This window comes from Thalassophryne amazonica, chromosome 11 (genome assembly GCF_902500255.1).
Source record: "Thalassophryne amazonica chromosome 11, fThaAma1.1, whole genome shotgun sequence".
Lineage (NCBI taxonomy): Eukaryota > Metazoa > Chordata > Actinopteri > Batrachoidiformes > Batrachoididae > Thalassophryne > Thalassophryne amazonica.
This window is the reverse complement of record NC_047113.1, coordinates 18,658,547-18,678,872: the sequence shown is the minus strand read 5'-3', so window position 1 is coordinate 18,678,872 and position 20,326 is coordinate 18,658,547. Positions and strand designations below refer to the sequence as shown.

The window sequence follows — 20,326 nt, the reverse complement described above, 5'->3', positions numbered from 1 at the left end:
AATCTCCTCCATGCTCTTGAGACTTGGAAAACATGTCAGTGGCCTTCACCTGTAAAAACCATTCCTGTTTTGGGTGTTGCCTCATATTGTTGCGCCTCTAGTGCACCCGTGGTTAGTTTCATTCACACCAAAGCAGCTGAAACTGATTAACAGCCTCTCTGCTACTTAACTGACCAGATCAATATCTCAGCAGTAGAATAAACGTGATGCTTTTCTCTCATTAAAAAGGGTTCCTTTATTTATGTTTGAGCACAATAGTTTGAGGAACATGTTAAGATGGAGTAGATGTACTTAGCGACTCATTCACTGCATTTTATAGGGTACATGCCAGTGCTTTTTTAAAGAATAGGAACTTGGCCTTTCATTTGTCAGATTATTCATTTTTTGAAATTATAGAATTGCTTTTTTGTTTTGGGGGTGGGGGACCAAAACGAAACTGTAAACCCTTAAACAAAATGTAATTTTGCATGTTGAATACAGCAGCATCACTTTTGCTGCATGAAGCACTTTGAATGGGGCTAATGATACAGCACACCACATAACACACATCATTAACACATTCCAATCAGCTGTTTAATGTTGTACACGAAATCTTTATTTGTAAATCAAATTAAAATGGGAATACGGCAACATTTAATTTCCCAAAAAGATTTTTTTCTTCAGTATGTGCATACAATAGTGTTTCAGTAACAATGCAATCTGAGATCTCAAATGCAATTTGAAAGTAGAAAACAAAACATTAAATATGATTTTATTTCAGAAAAACAGCAAATGATTTGGTCATTGTAATGCTTCAGATTGGTGCAAAGCTACTACGTGTTACTGTGTTCATTCAACCTCAATAGCCCTTTGAGAGCAGGGAAGCACAAGTTTAACCCTCGCAGGGTTGCAGAATTCACAGCCTCTTCCTCAAGTCAACCAATCATTTCTCTCAGACAAACTAAAAGCAGCCAGGGTTAATCAGGCACTCATCACAGGGGGTAGGAAGCAGGCAGCACTCCAACCACAGAACAATGCTTCATATGTGCATGTTGAGAATGTTCCGTTTGTGCCATTTATTGATTTTGCATCACGCCATCTCCCTACTGTAACACATAGCACACAACAACTGGTAAAAGTGCTTCTTCTCACATATTCCAATGGCCCCAGCAAGCTATGAAACATACGGGTCGAGAATGACAAACGCAGGTCTTAAAGCAAACTATTTGTTTTGTATGCATGTGTGTGTACACACATCATACTGGTAAAGGCTGGAAAGCAGCACAGCCCTTAACAAGAAGCACCAATGACCATTTTTCGAATCTGTGCAGTTGTATCAGCACTGCAAGAGCAAAATAATTTGTTGTCCGAGTACTAAAGTTACTACCGGCCCCACACGTGCTCTGTGACATCAGTGAGAGAAACAAAATGGGTAAAGAGTGAAACTGTACAACTCCATCTGGTAACTGAACATGACTGTACACTTGGCTTGAGGAATAAGTAAATATGCATAGTTAGGTCCAAAAATATTTGAACAGAGCAAAGTTGTATTTCTCACCCACAAAATAGAGCGTAAAGATGTAAATAACCTGATATCAAGGTGCGTATCTTCAGCTTTGGTTTGTGGGTACTTGCATTATGTGTGAATCACATTTACGTATGTGGTCCTCTGTTTGTAAGAGCACAAAGTAACTGGACAATTAATCTGTTCAAATGCTTTATGACAAAAATGTCATTACATTATTACAAGTAAACAGATATCTGTCCATAGTATACTGTTGGAAAATAGGCTCAGGTCTTTCCAGTTTTGAGTCTCACTGATGTTTTTATATCTTTTGGTTACTTGGATGACATCCTGACTGATGACTCTTGTAGGGTGTTGTTCTTCTGGCCAGTTACCATGACTGTGTTTTTCAGCCATCGGGAAAAGAACTCACGTCAGTAGTTGATTTGGCCAGACATGCTTTGATTTCTGATAGGTTTACATTTTTAAGCCAAGGCTAAATGCTTATTTTTCTGGCAGTGACAGCTCTAAACGACATACTAACAGTTAACAAGATTCTAAATGCATCACTTCAAAAGAAATGATCAAGCTTTTATCTGTTTGCTTGTAAATGAAATGAGGTAGCCACGAAAGAACTGAGCACCCAACTGTTCCAACTGATCAGAGCAGACCACACAAAAAAAGTGCTCCGATCACTACCTTGTACAACATATTTTAATATAAACATCCACAAAGCTCAAAGTCTGCACTCTGAGCTCATACTTTGTGCTCACCCCCCCCAACAGGCTGTGGCAGACAAGAAGCAACTTCCAGCGTCAAAATATCAATGGACCCATCTCGTCGTACATGGTACAGCAGTTTCCTTGCGGTAGCTGCGCTTAACACTGCAGTCTCATCGTCTCCTTGGAAGAAGTTTACTGAAGATAAAAGGCAAAGGACCTCCAGGCACTCGGTGCTACAAGAAAGAACCCACACCCCCAAAGCATGATGCTTTTTCTACATACTGATTATCAAATTGGGAAACACACAGATTACACATTTCCTAGTATGAAAAATATCTATATATACACACACACAAAACAACAAAGGCCACAATTTATGGTCTTCTGATATAGGCACTCCAATCAACCAGCATATTTGACATGAAACCTCACTATTTTACACCTAACGAGTTATAATTTGAGCGTGTGGACAATTAGAAAGAAAAAAAAATGTCAGAAACTGGAAATGTGTTGTGTAAGGGTCTAAATGCATACCCGATTTTGGTCTGTGTGACAACTTTTTCCACATAGTCTCTGACGCTCATATAGGTACTTCATAACTTATTTTAAGAGTTACAGATTTCTATTTACAGGTCAAGGGAAGAGCAGAGAGGTAACTTGACATTCTTAAACACACATTAGAAAGTTAAAATGACTGTTCAACATATCTAGACTCATTCAGTAAAGTTATTCAGAATGTGTCTCAAATAATTATTCATCTACTGATAAATATATATAGTTAATCTGGTGATTTCACTTGATTGACGTTATAAAGCAAATCCCCCTGACATCATCATGGTGGCACAAAAAGTTTTCTTCTGCCTTAAAACCATCCAATAAGGCACAAAATCCGCAGTGTGCGTATGACCAACACCCAAGTCCAAACAGGCCATTGGTTCAAACGACACGCAATAATTTAGATTCATCACTACACAGCATTAATTTTAAAATGAGGGCTGCCGGGAGTTGGTTTATTGTATCTGATATTATTCAAGTACGCTTTGCTTACAGCTCACAATAATCCTTCACTAATTGACATCTCCATCACTTTCCAAAGCTGCCAAAGTCAGCAAAGGCATCCTGTTTAGGCTGCTGGACCATGACAGGGTTCATTCCCATAGCACCAGGCATCCCCATGCTCATACCTGCCTGAGGCATCCCCATGTTCATGCCCATTCCCATCATTCCCTGGTTTGGAATCATCCCCATGGTCATACCCATTCCCATACCAGCACCAGGGTGCATCATAGCATTAACAGGAGGTCTGATTGTTGTAGGTCCAAGATTCATGTTAGAGAATCCCGCAGAGAGCATGTTGGGTGCTGCCTGATTTCCTATATATAGAAAACAAACAAAAAAACAATCAATTAAACCGACAAACAGTAATGGAGAGTGCACCGTCTGGCTACTCTGTCACCATGTGTGCCAGATCAGCGAGCTTACCTTGTTGGAGGGTGTTGAGACTGGGTTGGCTAGGCTTGGGGGGGTGCACACCTGGACCCAGGAAGTCGAGACTAATATTAACAGAGGGATCTGACCAAGTGGAAGGGAGAGACTGTTTGGTTCCAGCACCTTGTGAATGTCCTGGCTGCACAGGCTGGATCAGGTTGACAGGCTGTGGTTGTAGAGGACCCCCTATGTTCTGCAGAGGCTGCAAAAAACACATTTCATGATAAAAAAAAAAAACAAAAAAAAAAACTAATGAAAAACAAACATACAGACATCCATATATCAGATTTATAACTGATACGGATAGAAAAAAGGTGAAAAAAAGGTGTTGTAACTCAACGTCCAAGCCACATACAGCAGCATTGAACACATCACCATTTTTTCTCAGTAAATACATTTTTAAAAGGTGCCACTGACATGAAATTTTCACCAGGTGTTGGTAGAAACACAAGTAATACAAAGAAATCAAACCATAGATCTCCATAAATAAAGTTATGTGCAATAATGTGAAAATTGCACAGGAAAAAGTACTGAACACCTGAGGAATTGCTGGTGCAAAAAGGCATGGAAAGCCAAGACACCAGGTGAAATGTATCAGTAATTGGAAAACAATGCTGCCCCTTGTCAGTGCAAATTAATATTAGCTGGTTCAGTCCCAACTGATGGCCTATTTAAAAAAAAAAAATATATATATATATATATATATATATATGAGCTTTGCAACCTTATTGTTGCAAAACATACTGATAGCACTGGTTACAGAAGGATTTCTAAACTTGTGAATGTTCCAGTGAGCTCTGTTGGGGCCATAATCTGAAAGTAGAAAAAACAACAAAAAAACATCATTTCACCATAAACCGGCCACAACCAGGGGCTCCTTGCAAAATTTCTGACAGAGGACTGAAAGGAATGAGAGCTGTCCAAGAGCCAAGGACCACATGTGGAGAGCTTCATAAAGGCCTGGAATTAACAGGTACAACTGTTTCAAAGTAAACAATAAATGATGCACTTAACCGCCATTGCCTGTATGCACACTCACTACACAAGACTCCATTGCTGAAGAAAAAGCACATTGAAGCTCGTTTAAAGTTTGCTGCACAACATTTAGATAAGCCTATGAAATACTGGGAGAATATAGTCTGGTCAGATGAGACCAAAATTTAACTCTTGATGCTATGATACACACGTTTGGAGGACAAATGCCAAAAAACACCATGCCAACAGTGAAGTTTGTAGGTGGGAACATCATGGTGTGGGGCTGTTTTTCAGCATATGGCACTGGCAAACATCATACAATTGATGGAAGGATGAATGGAAAAATGTACTGAGACATTCATGATAAAAATCTGCTGCCATCTACCAGCATGATAAAGATGAAACGATGGTGGACATTTCAGCAAAACAATGAGCAACAATACACACAGCTAAGGAAACACTCAACTGGTTTCAAAGAATGAAAATAAAGCTAACAGAATGGCCGAGCCAATCACCTGACTTGAATCCAATAGAAGTTCAAAGGAAAGAAGTGAAGATGGGAGTTCATAGGAGAGGACCACCGAAACTTCAGGATTTCAAGGCCGTGAGGGAGAATGGGCTAAAATCACACCTGGCCAATGCATGTGACTAGTTTCTCCATACACAAGGCATCTTGAAGCTGTCATTACCAACAAAAGCTTAATTATACAAAGTATTAAATAAATTTCAGTAAGTGTGTAATATTTTTTCCCTGTCATTCCATTTTATAATGTAATTTCTGTAGTTATTTGTTTGGATTTCTTTGCATGTATGGATTACTTCTGGTTGTTACAGACATCTGGTGAAAATTTCACATCAATAGCATCTTTAGAAATATATTTACTGAGAAAAACATGTTCAATACTTATTTTACCGGCTGTAATATTCATGCTGTCTTCACCTTATACAACAGTATCATTTTTAACACAAAGCATACTGTAAAGACTCAAATACAGGAGTTTGATGGGGGTGCTCTTGCTTTTTTTTTAAGTAGGTCAGCAACCTTTTAATACAGTCAGTCAATATGCAAAGGCTTTAGAGCTGAATGTTTGGCACTAAAACAGTTTTCTTCTTTGTCTTAAAGTGACTAATGAGGAGTGGTTTAGGGGGCAGTCTCTAGGAGACTAACATGGGGTGAATCTGCATGTTGACTCTTTGCTATGCTGGTCCCTCCTTTACCAATATCACCACATGCTCATCTTCATACAGGATGGTGTGAACCTGTGGAATGAATACGTATGTAACTTAACACAAATATACCTATATTCAGGTTTCATTGGAAATTTACACTTTATATAAACTGGAAAACTGTGCACTGTATCCTAACAAATATACCTGATGACAAAATGACAAAGGCAGTGGTGGTTCCATTCCGCTAATCTGCTACCTAGCAAAGTTAACTTGTTTATTAGCGGATTAGCTTTTCATATAACTTCGAAAACCATCAGAGGACCAATTAGCTTACGCTAAATTTAGTTGCGCTAACTTTTAGTCCGCTAACTTTTTTTTTTGCTGGCATAGCTAGTAAACTCTACCCCAGCAGAATGGGCCTGGCTGCCAGGCTGCTACAAAAAAAAAATTAATTTACAATTAACATACAGTGCCCTAGATGTGTGGCAGTAGACATGAAAAGCAAGGCAGGTTTGACATATGCACGGCCTCCCCGATCTGAACCCGAGTGGTGTTCAGTTGTTGGACTTCTGTGCTAGTCACAGTTTGTCCATCATGAACACCATGTTCAAGCACAAGGGTGTCCATAAGTGCACGTGGCACCAGGACACCCTGAGCCGGAGGTCGATAATCGACTTTGTAGTCGTATCATCTGACCTTCGGCCACGTGTCTCGGACACTCGAGTGAAGAGAGGGGCAGAGCTGTTGACTGATCACCACCTGGTGGTGAGTTGGATCCGCTGGGAGGGTAGGAAGCCGGTCAGACCTGGCAGGCCCAAACGTATTGTGAGGGTCTGCTGGAAACGACTGGCGGATCCCTCTGTCAGCGAGGTCTTCAACTCCCACCTCCGGGAGAGCTTCTCCCAGATCCCGGAGGAGGTTGGAGACATGGAGTCCGAGTGGACCATGTTCTCCACCTCCATTATCGATGCGGCTGCTCGTAGCTGTGGTCGCAAGGTCTCTGGTGCCTGTCGCGGCGGCAATCCCCAAACCCGGTGGTGGACACCGGAAGTAAGGAATGCCGTCAAGCTGAAGAAGGAGTCCTACTTATCTTTGTTGGTAGGTGGGACCCCAGAGGCAGCTGACAGGTACCGGCAGGCCAAGCGTGCTGCAGCCCGTGCGGTCGCAGAGGCAAAAACTCGGGTCTGGGAGGAGTTTGGGGAGGCTACGGAGGAGGACTATCGGTCGGCCTCGAAGAGATTCTGGCAAACTGTCCGATGCCTCGGGAGGCGGAAGCAGCTCTCCACCAGCACTGTTTACGGTGCGGGTGGGGAGCTGTTGACCCTGACTGGGGATGTTGTCGGGCGGTGGAAGGAGTACTTCGAGGATCTCCTCAATCCCATCGTCACGTCTTCCGAAGAGGAAGCAGAGACTGGGGACTCAGAGGCGGACTCATCTATTACCCAGGCCAAAGTCACCGAGGTGGTTAGAAAGCTCCTCGGTGGCAAGGCTCCTGGGGTGGATGAAATCCGTCCTGAGTACCTTAAGTCTCTGGATGTTGTGGGACTGTCTTGGCTGACACGACTCTGCAACATCGCATGGCAATTGGGGACAGTGCCTCTGGCTTGGCAGACTGGGGTGGTGGTCCCTCTGTTTAAGAAGGAGGACCGGAGGGTGTGTTCCAACTATAGGGGGATCACATTCCTCAGCCTCCCTGGTAAGGTCTATTCCAGAGTACTGGAGAGGAGAATTCGACCGATGGTCGAACCTCGGATTCAGGAGGAGCAATGTGGTTTTCGTCCTGGTCGTGGCACACTGGACCAGCTCTACACGCTCCATCGGGTGCTTGAGGGTTCATGGAGTTTGCCCAACCAGTCCACATGTGTTTTGTGGCTCTGGAGAAGGCGTTCGACCGTGTCCCTCGGGGCACCCTGTGGGGAGTGCTCCGGGAGTACGGGGTCCTTTGCTAAAGGCTATCCGGTCCCTGTACGACCGCAGCAGGAACTTGGTTCGCATTGCCGGTAGTAAGTCAAACCTCTTTCCAGTGCATGTTGGCCTCCGCCAGGGCTGCCCTTTGTCACCAGTTCTGTTCATTATTTTTATGGACAGAATTTCTAGGCGCAGACAGGGTGTAGAGGGAGTCTGGTTTGGGAACCACAGAATCTCGTCTCTGCTGTTTGCGGACGATGTGGTTCTGTTGGCTTCGTCAAATCAGGACCTCCAACGTGCACTGGGGCGGTTTGCAGCCGAGTGCGAAGCATCTGGGATGAAAATCAGCACCTCCAAATCCGAGGCCATGGTTCTCGACCGGAAAGTGTCCTTGCCTCAAGTGGAGGAGTTTAAGTATCTCGGGGTCTTGTTAACGAGTGAGGGACAGATGGAGTGTGAGATCAATAGACGGATCGGTGCAGCATCTGCAGTTATGCGGTCGCTGTATCGGACCATCGTGGTGAAGAGAGAGCTGAGTAGGGGGGCAAAGCTCTTGATTTACTGATCGATCTACGTTCCGATCCTCACCTATGGTCATGAGATTTGGCTCATGACCGAAAGAACGAGATCGCGAGTACAAGCGGCCGAGATGAGTTTCCTCCGGAGGGTGGCTGGGTGGCACGTCCCACAGGGAGGAGGCCCCGGAGAAGACCCAGGACACGCTGGAGGGACTACATCTCTCAGCTGGCTTGGGAACCCCTTGGGGTTCCCCCGGAGGAGCTGGAGGAGGTGTGTGTGGATCGGGAGGTCTGGGCAGCTTTGCTTGAGCTGCTGCCCCCGCGACCCGACTCCAGATAAAGCGGAAGAAAATGGATGGATGGATGGATGGATGGTTTGACATGTGTTGATTGATTTATAAGCCAAATTAATCTGGATAGTGTATCAACATTAATGTCAACTGTCAACTTTACAACTTGAAAATATAACATATCTTTTAGTTTTGAAGTAATGCGCCAATTCTGAAGATTTCATCATTACCACATGCAGATGCCAAAAGGCATTATGGGAAAATGAGCCTCCGCTCATCACTGGTTGGTTGGTTTATTTGTAAAAATCCACACACAATTTACTGTCATGTGTGTATTTGTTTTTAAAAATAAATGTGTATTTCTAAATGTCATTTTTTTATTTGTTAAAAAAAAAAGGCATTTACAAATTTGAAAATTCTGTCTGTTAGTGTTGTTCAGTGCAACAAATAGCAACTGTGTGCTATTTTGGCACTATTCACACTACTATCCAGTAGATGGCAGTGTTCTATGCATTTTGACACATCTGGGGTTGGCGGTGCTTAAACTCAAAACAGACTTGTCAGTAGCTAACAGTGTACCGGAATAAATACCAAAAGCTAGCGGCTAGCTGTTAGCTTCCACTAATTTTTTTAGTGGTCTATCGGTTTAGCATTATAAAAGTTAAGTTTTCAGTTAGCGGCTTTGCGGTTATCGAAGCTAAGTTTTTGGTTAGCTGTGCCCACCACTGGACAAAGGTAATAAATATATGCAATAAATCCACAGATGTTTAAATTAGCAATTCTGTTGCCACTGAATTGTAGGTTGTCAGTCACGAAGCCAAGCAATTCCATCACACATACTGGATGATATGACTCAATGCGCATGTCACATTCTTACAGTATTCTTTTGGTGATATGATCACTGCTCATTTGGTTACCTGCCTAAAGAAACTCTAACATCACGTTTCATCTTCAAACCGTGTTTACCTGTGATCTAGACTGGGGCAAAACTGTGGTGCTCATGTGTTGTGAGGTGCTCATCGTAAAGTTGAGACTCTGGGAGGAGGTTAGGGACTGTGGTGGGGCCATCAAACCAAACAGGTCTGCTGAAGGAGGACCAGAGACTGGAGCTGAGACTGGGGCAGGCCCTGCTGTCATGACTCCAAAAGGGTGATTTCCACCGGTGTCTGCCGACTGCACACCTGCTGGCATCTGACCTCCAGGAAAAGCATTCCATTCTCCAAAGTCTCCATTGCTGCTTGATGCTTGTGCTGACAACATGAAAACGGTGGTGAATGGGTGTGAGAAACAAGCATTTTCCATCTACTCTAAACAGTGACAGCTTCATGTAAGAGCTTTGAAAGTCAAGTTATCTAGAAGTTTTGCACAACAGTTATTGACATTTCATCACTGAATTTTGGTTCATTAGGGCAAAAGATAAAATGTAAATTGTTGCATTTTTGTATTGTGGTTTGTGTTCACACTGAGCTTTACAAATGAACCAAATGTGTTAACATTAACCACCATTAAAAATTAATTCATTATGAACCGACAAGTAAATAATTTACAGGTTAATCTTGATGACTGTACATTGTCAGTGAGAGAGAGAGCGAGAACTGAAGTTTGTTGTGACACAGCCAGCAATGGTGCTCTTAATGAATTTATCATTTTGAAATGGTATGGTAGTTAGTGTCATTATTGAGTCATACTGACCCTGAACCTCTTCCATTGTATATAATCACTGATAGCAAGAAATCAAGGGTCATGTACCATTACATCAGTGTAAAAGTATCAGGCATGTGCGAGACGAACAAAAATGCTTAAAGGGTCCTGGTTGGGGGGGGGGTCTGAGGGTTTTAGCCATGTTAATGCTCCCCACAACCATTTTCTGCAGTGAATTTGCAAGGAGAGACAGGGAAGATGGAGGCAGCTGTTTATCCAACTCTTTACAAGCTGGACAAAATCTGTCTTCATATGCCAGCAGCTTCTGTGCTGTGTGTGAGGGTCTCCTCCAAAACTGGAGAGAAGAGGAACAGACTCGAGCCTAACACAGCTGAAAAGATCTTGTTTTAAATAAAAATCTTTGAAGCCTCCAGTCCCTTTCAATTTGTACAACTATGGTCATAAGAGTCCCTAGTTGCACAGGCATTTCACAATTTATATCTGTTACATACAGTATTTTGTGAAGACACAATCACATTATAACACAAATATACGGTTTTATTGTTCCATGCAAGTGCTATGTTAAAGATTGGCCAGCAGATGTCGCCACATTTAATTGTATCAAATGCTTCAAAACACTGAACCATTTCAACACAATTGCTTCATATTGATTCAGTGGTTCAAAAGGCTTTGGTTTCTCTGTCACTAATAATAAGCAATAAAATGCATCAGCGATCAGTAATTATTATCGCATGTGTACGGATAGACTTACAATCATGAATACTTGCTAACCATGATGTTAAACAATGTGAGACATCTCCTTTGAAGTTTAAACACTAGCTTACTGAAGAAAGAAGCAGAGCAACTCACCTGAACGTCACAACGTCCAGTCCCATGGCTACCCGATGCCTGCTATTCTGTCAATGTTCCTGGCACCCATATCACCAGTTTTGCCACTTTCTATTGTCTTTCTGCCGATTTTGACTCATTTTGTTTTGCTTGGTGTCATTACAAAGCATGTTTTGTTTTTGTTTTTTTTTTTTTTTAGTTTGACTGCTTTACAGCAATTCACGCCCATTTACAGTAGCACTGTGTAAGAATATGATTGTGGTAAATTGTTTTTACGACATCTAACATGCGCTTTTAAACCATACCGATTTATAGCTCACGCAAAACACTTTGGCAGAAATGTAAAAATGTGTAAATATGCAAAAATACGCAGTTCTCACATGTCAGAGTATGCATCAGGGAGGATGGCTACATTGCATGCGTTACTGTGAAATATAGTATTTTAACATAATTGGGAACTACCTAAATACATGACAGAGCACTCAGATGGATCAGGCAAAACAGTCAAGTGTTACTATGGCTGCTCAGTAGTCTTAAATTCATTACATCTGGCATATCCACTTATTAGCACATTTTACACTTCAAAACAAAAAAGTAGAAGCTTCTTTGGAAGCTGATCCTCTCAGGTGGTCTTTCTAAAGTTGAACGGTCCACAAAATTTTAAACTAGACCAAACTCAAATGCAGTTTGTTTTGAAACAATAAATCAGTCAGCTGAGACAGCAGTGAGAGAATAAACACTCCAGTCTATCTTCATCTGGGGCCTTTTCAGTGACCACTGGTGCCACACTTTAAATTTGTATCAAATTGGCCCTCTGTGCCCCTCACTCAGCTTCCTCCACCCTCCAACTTCTTCCCATGTCTCCGTCTCCTTGTCATCCATAACAGGAGTTGATGTGTGTCTGTTCCTGTTATGCAGAGCAGGTAGCGAGCTCCATATGGCCAGGGCTCCCTCCCTGCATCCCTCTGAATATTCTAACAGTATGGCTGCAACACAGCACATATGTGCACACGCTAACCCACAAAGGGCGGGGGAAGGGGGCTGAATAACATAAAAAAAAGAGAAATAAAAAAATCTGAAAACCAACCAGGTCCAGAGAAGCCAGTAGATGCGGCAGGTGAAGAGAAGTCAGCAAATCCACTCATCAAGTCTGCAATGAGAAACACAAACACCAATTGTAAACAAAGTTCCAGGTGTCATTCTGCTGCAGTTAGCATTCCTTCAGTGTCCACAACTGCAGGAGGGGAGGGGAGGTGACAGCGGATAGGTGGAGGAGACCAAACATCTGTTCAGTGCTTCCACCCACTGCAATGGCCAGGGACTGCTCCAAAAACATCTGGTGCACTTAACTCCTATACATCAACTCCTTCTTACTGCCCCAAAAACCTCAAGTTTCAGTCGATACTCAGAACTCACTGTCCAATACTACGGGGTTAAATCCAGGCTTACCTTTGTACCCTCCTCTGCCTCAGCTCAGGCAGTTACTAGACACATTCCTCCAAGCGGTTGTTTTTTCAAAAGTACACCATATTTTGACAAATCTTAGGAAAATACACTTTCTTACTGTGCACAATAGGCATGGAACAACAACAACAAAAAAAGATCTAAAATTAGACATTTGTATAAGCTGACCAAGAATGTGGTGACAGAGATGCTTTTTTTTTTTTTATTATTTTGGACATGCTGCCGTCTTGGATTATTTGTTTTATTGTGGATTTGACACCACTGTGCTTGTTGCATTTTAATGTGTCATGGATGGCTGCAAAAGACTTTTAATGTCAGTGGTCCTTCCTAGTTAAATAAAAATACAATAAATACATAAAAAGACAACAAGGGGCCAATGAGTTATACAGTGGTCCCTTGCTATAACACGGTTCACCTTTCGCGGACTCGCTGTTTCGCGGATTTTTTTTAGTCCAATTTTGCATGCTTTTTTTTTTTTTTTATAACAGTGCATTGTGTTCCGCAGCCTCAACAAGCAGCCGATCGCAACACCGCGAAGGGAGAGCATGCACATTGTGTTCTGCGTGTCTGTTTATAAGAATCTTCTCGCCCAGAAGAAAAAAGAGCACCAACAACTACCCATAACTGTGTTCTACACTCGGAAAAAGACACCTGCAGCGAGGTGTGAGTCAGTGGAAAAAGACGTGACTGCGCAGCGGCGCCAGGACAAAGAGGCGCGATCAGAGGAACTGTGAAATACTGGTCAGTCACTATTAATAATTTCTTATGTGTCCAACCTCGTACGTTGATCGTTAAAATTAAATTTGTTAGTTCTAAAAGCCATCATAATTATTTATAGGAAAACGTTCTATTTTTATTTCTCAAACAAATGTTTGGGCCTGAAAACAGGTTGGTCTACTAAGGTTTGAACTTTGAGTGTTTACACACGAGAGAAAAGTGAGAAAATGTTAATGCCTGTTTGAGAAAAGTGTATAAAGTGTGTAGTGGGGGGTTTTACAGCCTTAAAACGTCTATAATAATTGTAAAAAATAACGCTGGCCACTTTGCGGATTTCGCATATCGCGGGCTATTTTTAGAACGTAACTCCCACGATAAACGAGGGACCACTGTATTACACTAACATGTGATGTAACAATTTTTGTTCCTGGCTTCTAAGTGTTATATTTCAACTGCTTATGTCTAAAGTCTATGGAAAAATGACTACATTCAGCACAAACTTTGATTTTATTTTATTTTTTTTTACGTTCTAGAAAGTTCTAAAAGTTTCTTGAAATTTCTAGATAATTCTGGAAACTTCTAGAAAATTCTGGACAGTTCTAGCAGTTAAAGAATATTCTAGAAGACTACTCAGTAGTAGTGAAGGCGAATCGAGAATATTCTTGAAAACAGATAAATTTCAAAATATTGTTCTGATCACAGATGCAAAGTTTCTGTGGAATAACAGCTATTTTCTATTTATTTAAGGCATAACAGGTTAGGAAAACACACTGTGTACCCAGGAACAAAACAAAAATAAAATTTTGTTACATAGTGTTATGGGTCTTTCACACTGCACGTTTAACGCCCTGAATGCGTGCAGTGTGGAAGGCCCTTCAGATAAGTATTGTGATGTTTCAGGAATATTGAGTACGATGAGAAGGCCAACAATTTTGTCTTATCTTGTTTACTCAATAGATCCACAATAAGGGGGGGGATATGGTTAAAAAACAAAACAATAATTAATAATAATTAATAATATAATTAATCACTTTTACAGCCAGTTTTCTTGAGACAAGCCAGGGAATGGACGCATGAACATTTCCAAGTGACTGAATATGTCCTGGACTTCATGTACATCAATCATAAAAGCTGATGTCACAGTGATGGAGTGAGGAAATAACGGAACAGGAGCAACAGTAACACAAGTAACAGAGGTGAAGTTTTGATATCTGTTCATATCCGTTTCTGTCCTGGAGAAATCCTTTTCTCTTTTGTTAAATGTTTGTCAGGCCGAATTGTTTTCTTTCACGCACCTCTTTATACAACAGGTAAAATTCTACATTATAATAGCCAAGTGGCCTCTGTGTGCGTATAAGCATGTGTGTGTATGGTGTTGATCATGGAGAAACTGTGGAGAGCTGACATTTGCCATTTGGCGTGTTTACATATTTTAGGTCAAGGATGGACACTGCAAAAATGGAAAGTTGATAGGACTAATATTTTAGAGGAATGAGCGATATTAGCTAACAACAGTGAACAACGGACGTTGTACTGCTATGCACCATGGAAGTTCTGGGTTTTAAATGTTATTGCGGTTCATGTTAGTTTAACGGTGATGTTAGTGTTGTTGATTTATTGTGTGTGTTTGTAGGTCAATTGCTTGAGTCAGTTTAGTTAAGTGTCATGTTTAATTAAGTGTCATGTTGATGTGTGGGTGTGTAAAAATAAAAGACAAAAAGCTCTGCATGCATGCATGCAACTTTGATTAGAGACAAACTAGGGAAAGGTGAAATTTGCCATTTGGTGTGCTTATGTATTTTGGGTCAACGATGAACTCACCACACAATGGAAAGCTGATGGGACTAACATCTTTGGAGACAGTATGGATATTAGCTTAATTTGCATGTGTGGATTACTTGGGTTGTTACAGACTGATGAAAATCTCATGTCAGTAGGACCTTTAAAAATATACTTACTGACAAAAATGGTGACATGTTCAATACTTATTTTACCCGTTGTATAGTGTGCTACCAATGTGTGAAGTTTACCAATTATTAATACCTGTGTGAAGCAGGTAGCTCTATGCGACAGGGGTGATATATAGATTATGGTTCAATCCCAGGTCTGTGCTTCACCCTTTCCGTCTGCAACCTTAGACAACAAACTTTATTTACATCAGTCCTTTACACATAACTGTAAATGGCACCACCCTTGGTTTGGGAAGTAAAATGTGATCGACTATCGTCTTGTGAGGGTGTCAAAATTTAGAATCCTTTCACCATCATTTCCCTCTGTGAGGTATTTGACAAAACCTGAACAACTCTTGATGTGGATGTATTCTGACAAATTGTGGCGCTAATGGGAGCCATTTTCCTGTTTTAAAGCAAAGCTGCCTTCATGGTGCACCTCAAAGACAAACTTGATTATTATCTCCAACAGAAAACAAGCAAGTCCAACTAAAAGAATTAACATTCATTTATTTTCTGCCACTTGTGTGACTCCAGATCAGTGTGGCAGTAGCACATGCCATGCTTCCCTGCACTCGGCCAAGTCCTGAAATCTTCCTGGGGATCCTGAGGCATTCCCAAGACAGCGTGTCCTGGATCTTCCTCGGGGCCTCCTCACACTTAGACATGTCTAGAAGACCTCCCTAGGGAGACGACCAAGGGCATTCTTACAATATGTTAGAACCAACCTCAGCTGGCTCTTTGCTGTAATTTATTGTATTATCCTTTTACTGACATTGTAGTTTTCATATGGGCCATGTTTTCAAAGTGGGCCATGGAAAAAAACCCTGAATTTTTTTGGCAAGGGCCAAGGGCTTGAAGCCCATGGTGGGAGGTCTGGGGGTTCTCCCCCAGACAAATCTGAAATCTCAGATCCATTTTGGTGCAATTTCAGGTCTACCCCCCCAATCAAAATTTTTTTGTTTGTTTGTTTTTGGGATCAGGTCAACTTTTCCACACAATTTGTATTGTGCTATCAGCCTTTAAGCCAAAAAACATACACTGTGGTTCAGAAAAGTACACAGTAAATGACAATTCAAAGAACTTAAAAATAATAATTCTCAGTATCAATTCAAATTAATCAATTGGAGTATTTATGTTATATTAATGCATCAACTTCTTCAACCTTAACGCACTTCTCAGTTTTTCTAGTTTTTGCAGGAGCTTTAGAGCTATTAATAATCTTTTTCAAATTCTTGGCCACCTTAAATCCTTATAAATGTGTTTTTATGTCAAGATTAGTTTCTGATTACTGTAAATTTTTAAGTTATTTTTTTTTTTCCTTACATCAGAAAACTTGCAATTAAAATAGTTTTAATAATTCAAAAAACGATTCTTTAGAAATATCTGATGCTCATCTGTAAATTAAAACCATAATTTATCTGTTGTTGAGATAATTTTCTGATTAACATAATTAACTGTGGGCATTTATTTTTAGACAGATAAAATAGCATGAAAAGTAATGTGTACATTAAATAAAAAATATGAAACTGCACTGTGCCATTTTCTTTGATTACTTAATAGTTTAAAAAATGTTTAAATAAAAAAATCTAAGTTATTTAAAGTTGAGACTTTTCTTGCAGTTATGGCAGTAATATTTATAAGTCTGTTAGCTTTATGTGGCAAAAATAAAAATAGGTTGAACAATTGAACAAATATAAAATGCTCACTCAGCTCGACAGTGATTGATTTAACCTGCAGCTAAAGGGCTAACATTAGCTGATAAACCTCAGCAGAGCACTAACGTCATGGATTATTTTCAATTACTCACTCACCTCAGACAAATTTTTGCCTGTTGCTTAAACTCAATCTTGTGGTTTTCGTCTGAATGCTAATTTTTAGCAGCTGGAAGCTTCGCCGTTAGCTCCACTTAATGTATCATTACTGGAAGAAATATGCAGCTCATAACTTTTAATGTCCACAACAAAGTAAACCGTTAGGGGAATCACTGCAAAGTTCCCAAAAATATAACTAAAACTCCCAAGACAAAATAACCCTTCTTATTTTGAGAACGGCGGCTTGCAAACCAACACAGTGCATTACTGCCACCAACTGTTTGGGCGTGGAACTGAATGAATGGATGCTAACACGTTACCAAAAATAACCCAGAGACGTTCACCACATGAGTAAAAACCCGGATTTCCAGTAATTTCCAGAAAAACTTTAATCACTGATAGATATATAATCATGCTAATAAAGCTGTTTGAAACTTCAAACTGGCTCCTTTAGCAGTGGCTCTATTCAAGTGTCTCTCCGGGATAGTGGAGCTTCTCACCATGTCCCGGAGTGCAACTCCAGATACCCAATGGAGGAATCTCATTCCGGCCACTTGTTTCCACAACCTTGTTCTTTCAGTCATCATGCAAAGTTCATGAACACAGGTGAGGACGCGAGTGGAAACAGAGAGTCTCACTTTCCGGTTCAGCTCTTTCTTCAGCACGACAGCCCTGTACAGCATCCGTAAAACACTAGATGCAGCCACAATCATTCTATCGATCTGACACTCCAACTTACCCCCACTCGTGAACAAGACCCTAACAAATTAAACTCCTCTACTTGGGGCACTAACTCTCCCCTGACTCAGAGGTTACAATCCATCCTTTTCCAACATAGGCTCATGGACTCAGATTTGGAGATGCTGACTGTCATCCCAAGAACTTCACACTCAGACTCAAACCTGCCCTATGATCATCAGAGGTCAGCCAACCGAATCACAACATTCACAAAAAGCAGACATGCAATTCTGTTCATAAGACAATGAGAGTGGTTGGTCATGCCCCCAAGACCTTTTTAATATTCTTACGAAGGTAAAGCGCTGGTCCACTATTTCATGACCAGGACAGAACACTGCTCCTCCTGATTGTGAGGTTCAACTAACAGTCTAAGTCTATTCTGTAGTACCCTGGCATCGGCTTTCCCAGGGAGACTGAGAAGTGTGACTTCTATGTAATTGGAACACTCTAGTCACGTTTTAAAGATGGGGACCACCACCCAGCGGTACTGTCCCAGACTTCCATGCAACACTGTATAGGCCATGACAGCCGATCCAGAGAGACAAGAACAAACGTATTTAAATAAAGTTATTTAAGGTTGGACACTGTACCTGTGGTAGCCGGCTGGCTAGGAGTTGAGTCTACCATTAGTAAGTCAGCCAGGCCTGTGCTGGAGGACTGAGAGGCTGTCATTTGTGGCTACAACAGAGAACAGATTCATGAAACTCAAGAGACAGTGGATAAACATCTGTACTAAAACACGTATACAGATACACCTACTTGTTTGGTGGTGTCAGGACTTTTGTCTCCCATGTAGTGAGCTGCAGCTCCCAAATCTACTTTCTTGGAAGGAACCCCGCCTCTTTTCCGTGTTGCTGTGGTCTCTGTTGCCTGGACTATCTGTACACTCTTTGTAGTAACAGTTTCCTCATCATCTTTGAACTCTTTTCCCGCCTGGCCATTGTGAGAAGAACGACTCCGATCCTCCTCATTGTCACTGTGCAGTGTAACAAACACACAAAGTTTGGTCGTATATACAAAAATGTAAGAGTGATTACAATCATGTACTGAATGTCAAGAAAACCAAACAAAGGTTAAATTCAAATCTTCATTGTGCCAAGTGTGTCAAAGAGTGTTTTTTGGGAGGGGGAGGTGGAATTTGTTGAATGTCAGATCTGAGAATGTGAAAGAGAGACTTGTCGATATAAAAATTGTGCCTCTCAACTATTTTTTTTTTTTGAAACCATAATCAGACTCAAGTTCACACTCAATGTACAAACTCATAATGTACAAATAGCAACTACCTCAGTACTGTTGCAACAACATCATTTACAGCAGTGGTCTCCAAACATTTTTTTGGCCACCTTTCTTCTGACATGGCCCAACATACATCACCCCTGCTATACTGTGTGGATACAGACTTGAGAAACTGACTGTTGTGTGTCTCTCGACTTGTGTCATTGGGAAATGTAGACAGTAAAAGGTTCAATTCCACTTCATTATTGAAAAAAACAGTCCATACAGTATAACAAGACTTTGTTTGTCTTCAGCTGCCTCTTCATGTGCGGACGTCTCTTTTCAGTCTTTATTTCACATATTAAAATGAGAACTGCTCAAATGTGACATCCTACATAGCTTCAGCTAACCTAAAGTCAACTAATCAAAAAATGTTTTTGTGCTCAATGATTTCAGAGAAGCAAAGTTTCAGAAAAATCAACATGATAAATCTGGAGAAAACGTTCAATGAGTTGCTGACTGTAAAGACAGAAACAGGAATCTCAAGTCCATTGGTCACTGAACCTTGGGAAGAAGCCCACACAAACGAGGAGATAAAACAGAAAAAGCTCAGCTGGAACCTAGGTCAGGACTTTCTCACTGTGAGGCAACATCATCAAACATGCCTCAGAGATTCAAAATGAATGCAGGGATCATAAAATGCTTTCGCTGTGAAGCGCATTCAAATACAATTAGCATAGAATAATATATTATAAAATGATGAAATAATATTTCAAAAACATTCATACATTTTTATCTTTATCCCACTTTCACCACCACTAAAGATATATTAGCAAAAACAATACCTGCCTTGCATGAGTTTTAACAATGTGTTTATCAGCTACGGACTTTCCTATTTATGATCATTAACCATGTAAACCCTATAGTCTTCGAAACATGAATGACTTACAATTTGATAAAAGGTTGTTAGTATATTTATTCAAAGGTTATGAAGTTTTAAAGACAGCAGGTACACTTTCTTATGTTCCGATAGTGAGCCACCCTTTGACCACATTTAGACAAGATTTTGTATATATAAAAATAACTAATAATAAAGTCACTGACATGATGGCTCTTACCTAGATCGGTCTGGCGAGTCATCTCGGTCCTTCTTCCTGAACCTGTTGAAGGTATCGTCAATGGTACTACCAATCTTGCCACTGATTTCTCCTAGCTTGTCACTGAAAGGAAACTGCCCTTTATTTTTGTCCCAGTCATCATCCCATTTTCCCCGGCTGTCACTGGAATCATATCGGTCTCCCGCTGGGGAACGGGGAATATTGCAATAAGAAAACAGGAGGACGAAGATGGAAAGAAATACAAAAATAAAACATTTGTAGACTTGC

The 20,326-nt window shown here is 41.0% G+C and overlaps 1 protein-coding gene across 2 annotated transcripts in view; it reads right to left on the bottom strand.

Annotated features, from left to right (window-relative positions):
• Positions 1-572: 572 nt before the first annotated feature.
• Positions 573-20,326, bottom strand: part of clint1a (clathrin interactor 1a) — a 41,163-nt gene continuing 21,409 nt past the window's right edge. For both annotated transcript variants that reach the window (XM_034181183.1, XM_034181184.1), the window contains exons 6-12: positions 20,060-20,243; positions 18,486-18,702; positions 18,317-18,404; positions 12,132-12,194; positions 9,521-9,804; positions 3,688-3,895; positions 573-3,578 (exon numbers count right to left, since the gene is read on the bottom strand). In XM_034181183.1, coding sequence (XP_034037074.1) covers positions 3,289-3,578; positions 3,688-3,895; positions 9,521-9,804; positions 12,132-12,194; positions 18,317-18,404; positions 18,486-18,702; positions 20,060-20,243 — 1,334 coding nt within the window. In that variant the 3' untranslated portion in view covers positions 573-3,288. The remainder of the gene's footprint in view (positions 3,579-3,687; positions 3,896-9,520; positions 9,805-12,131; positions 12,195-18,316; positions 18,405-18,485; positions 18,703-20,059; positions 20,244-20,326) is intronic.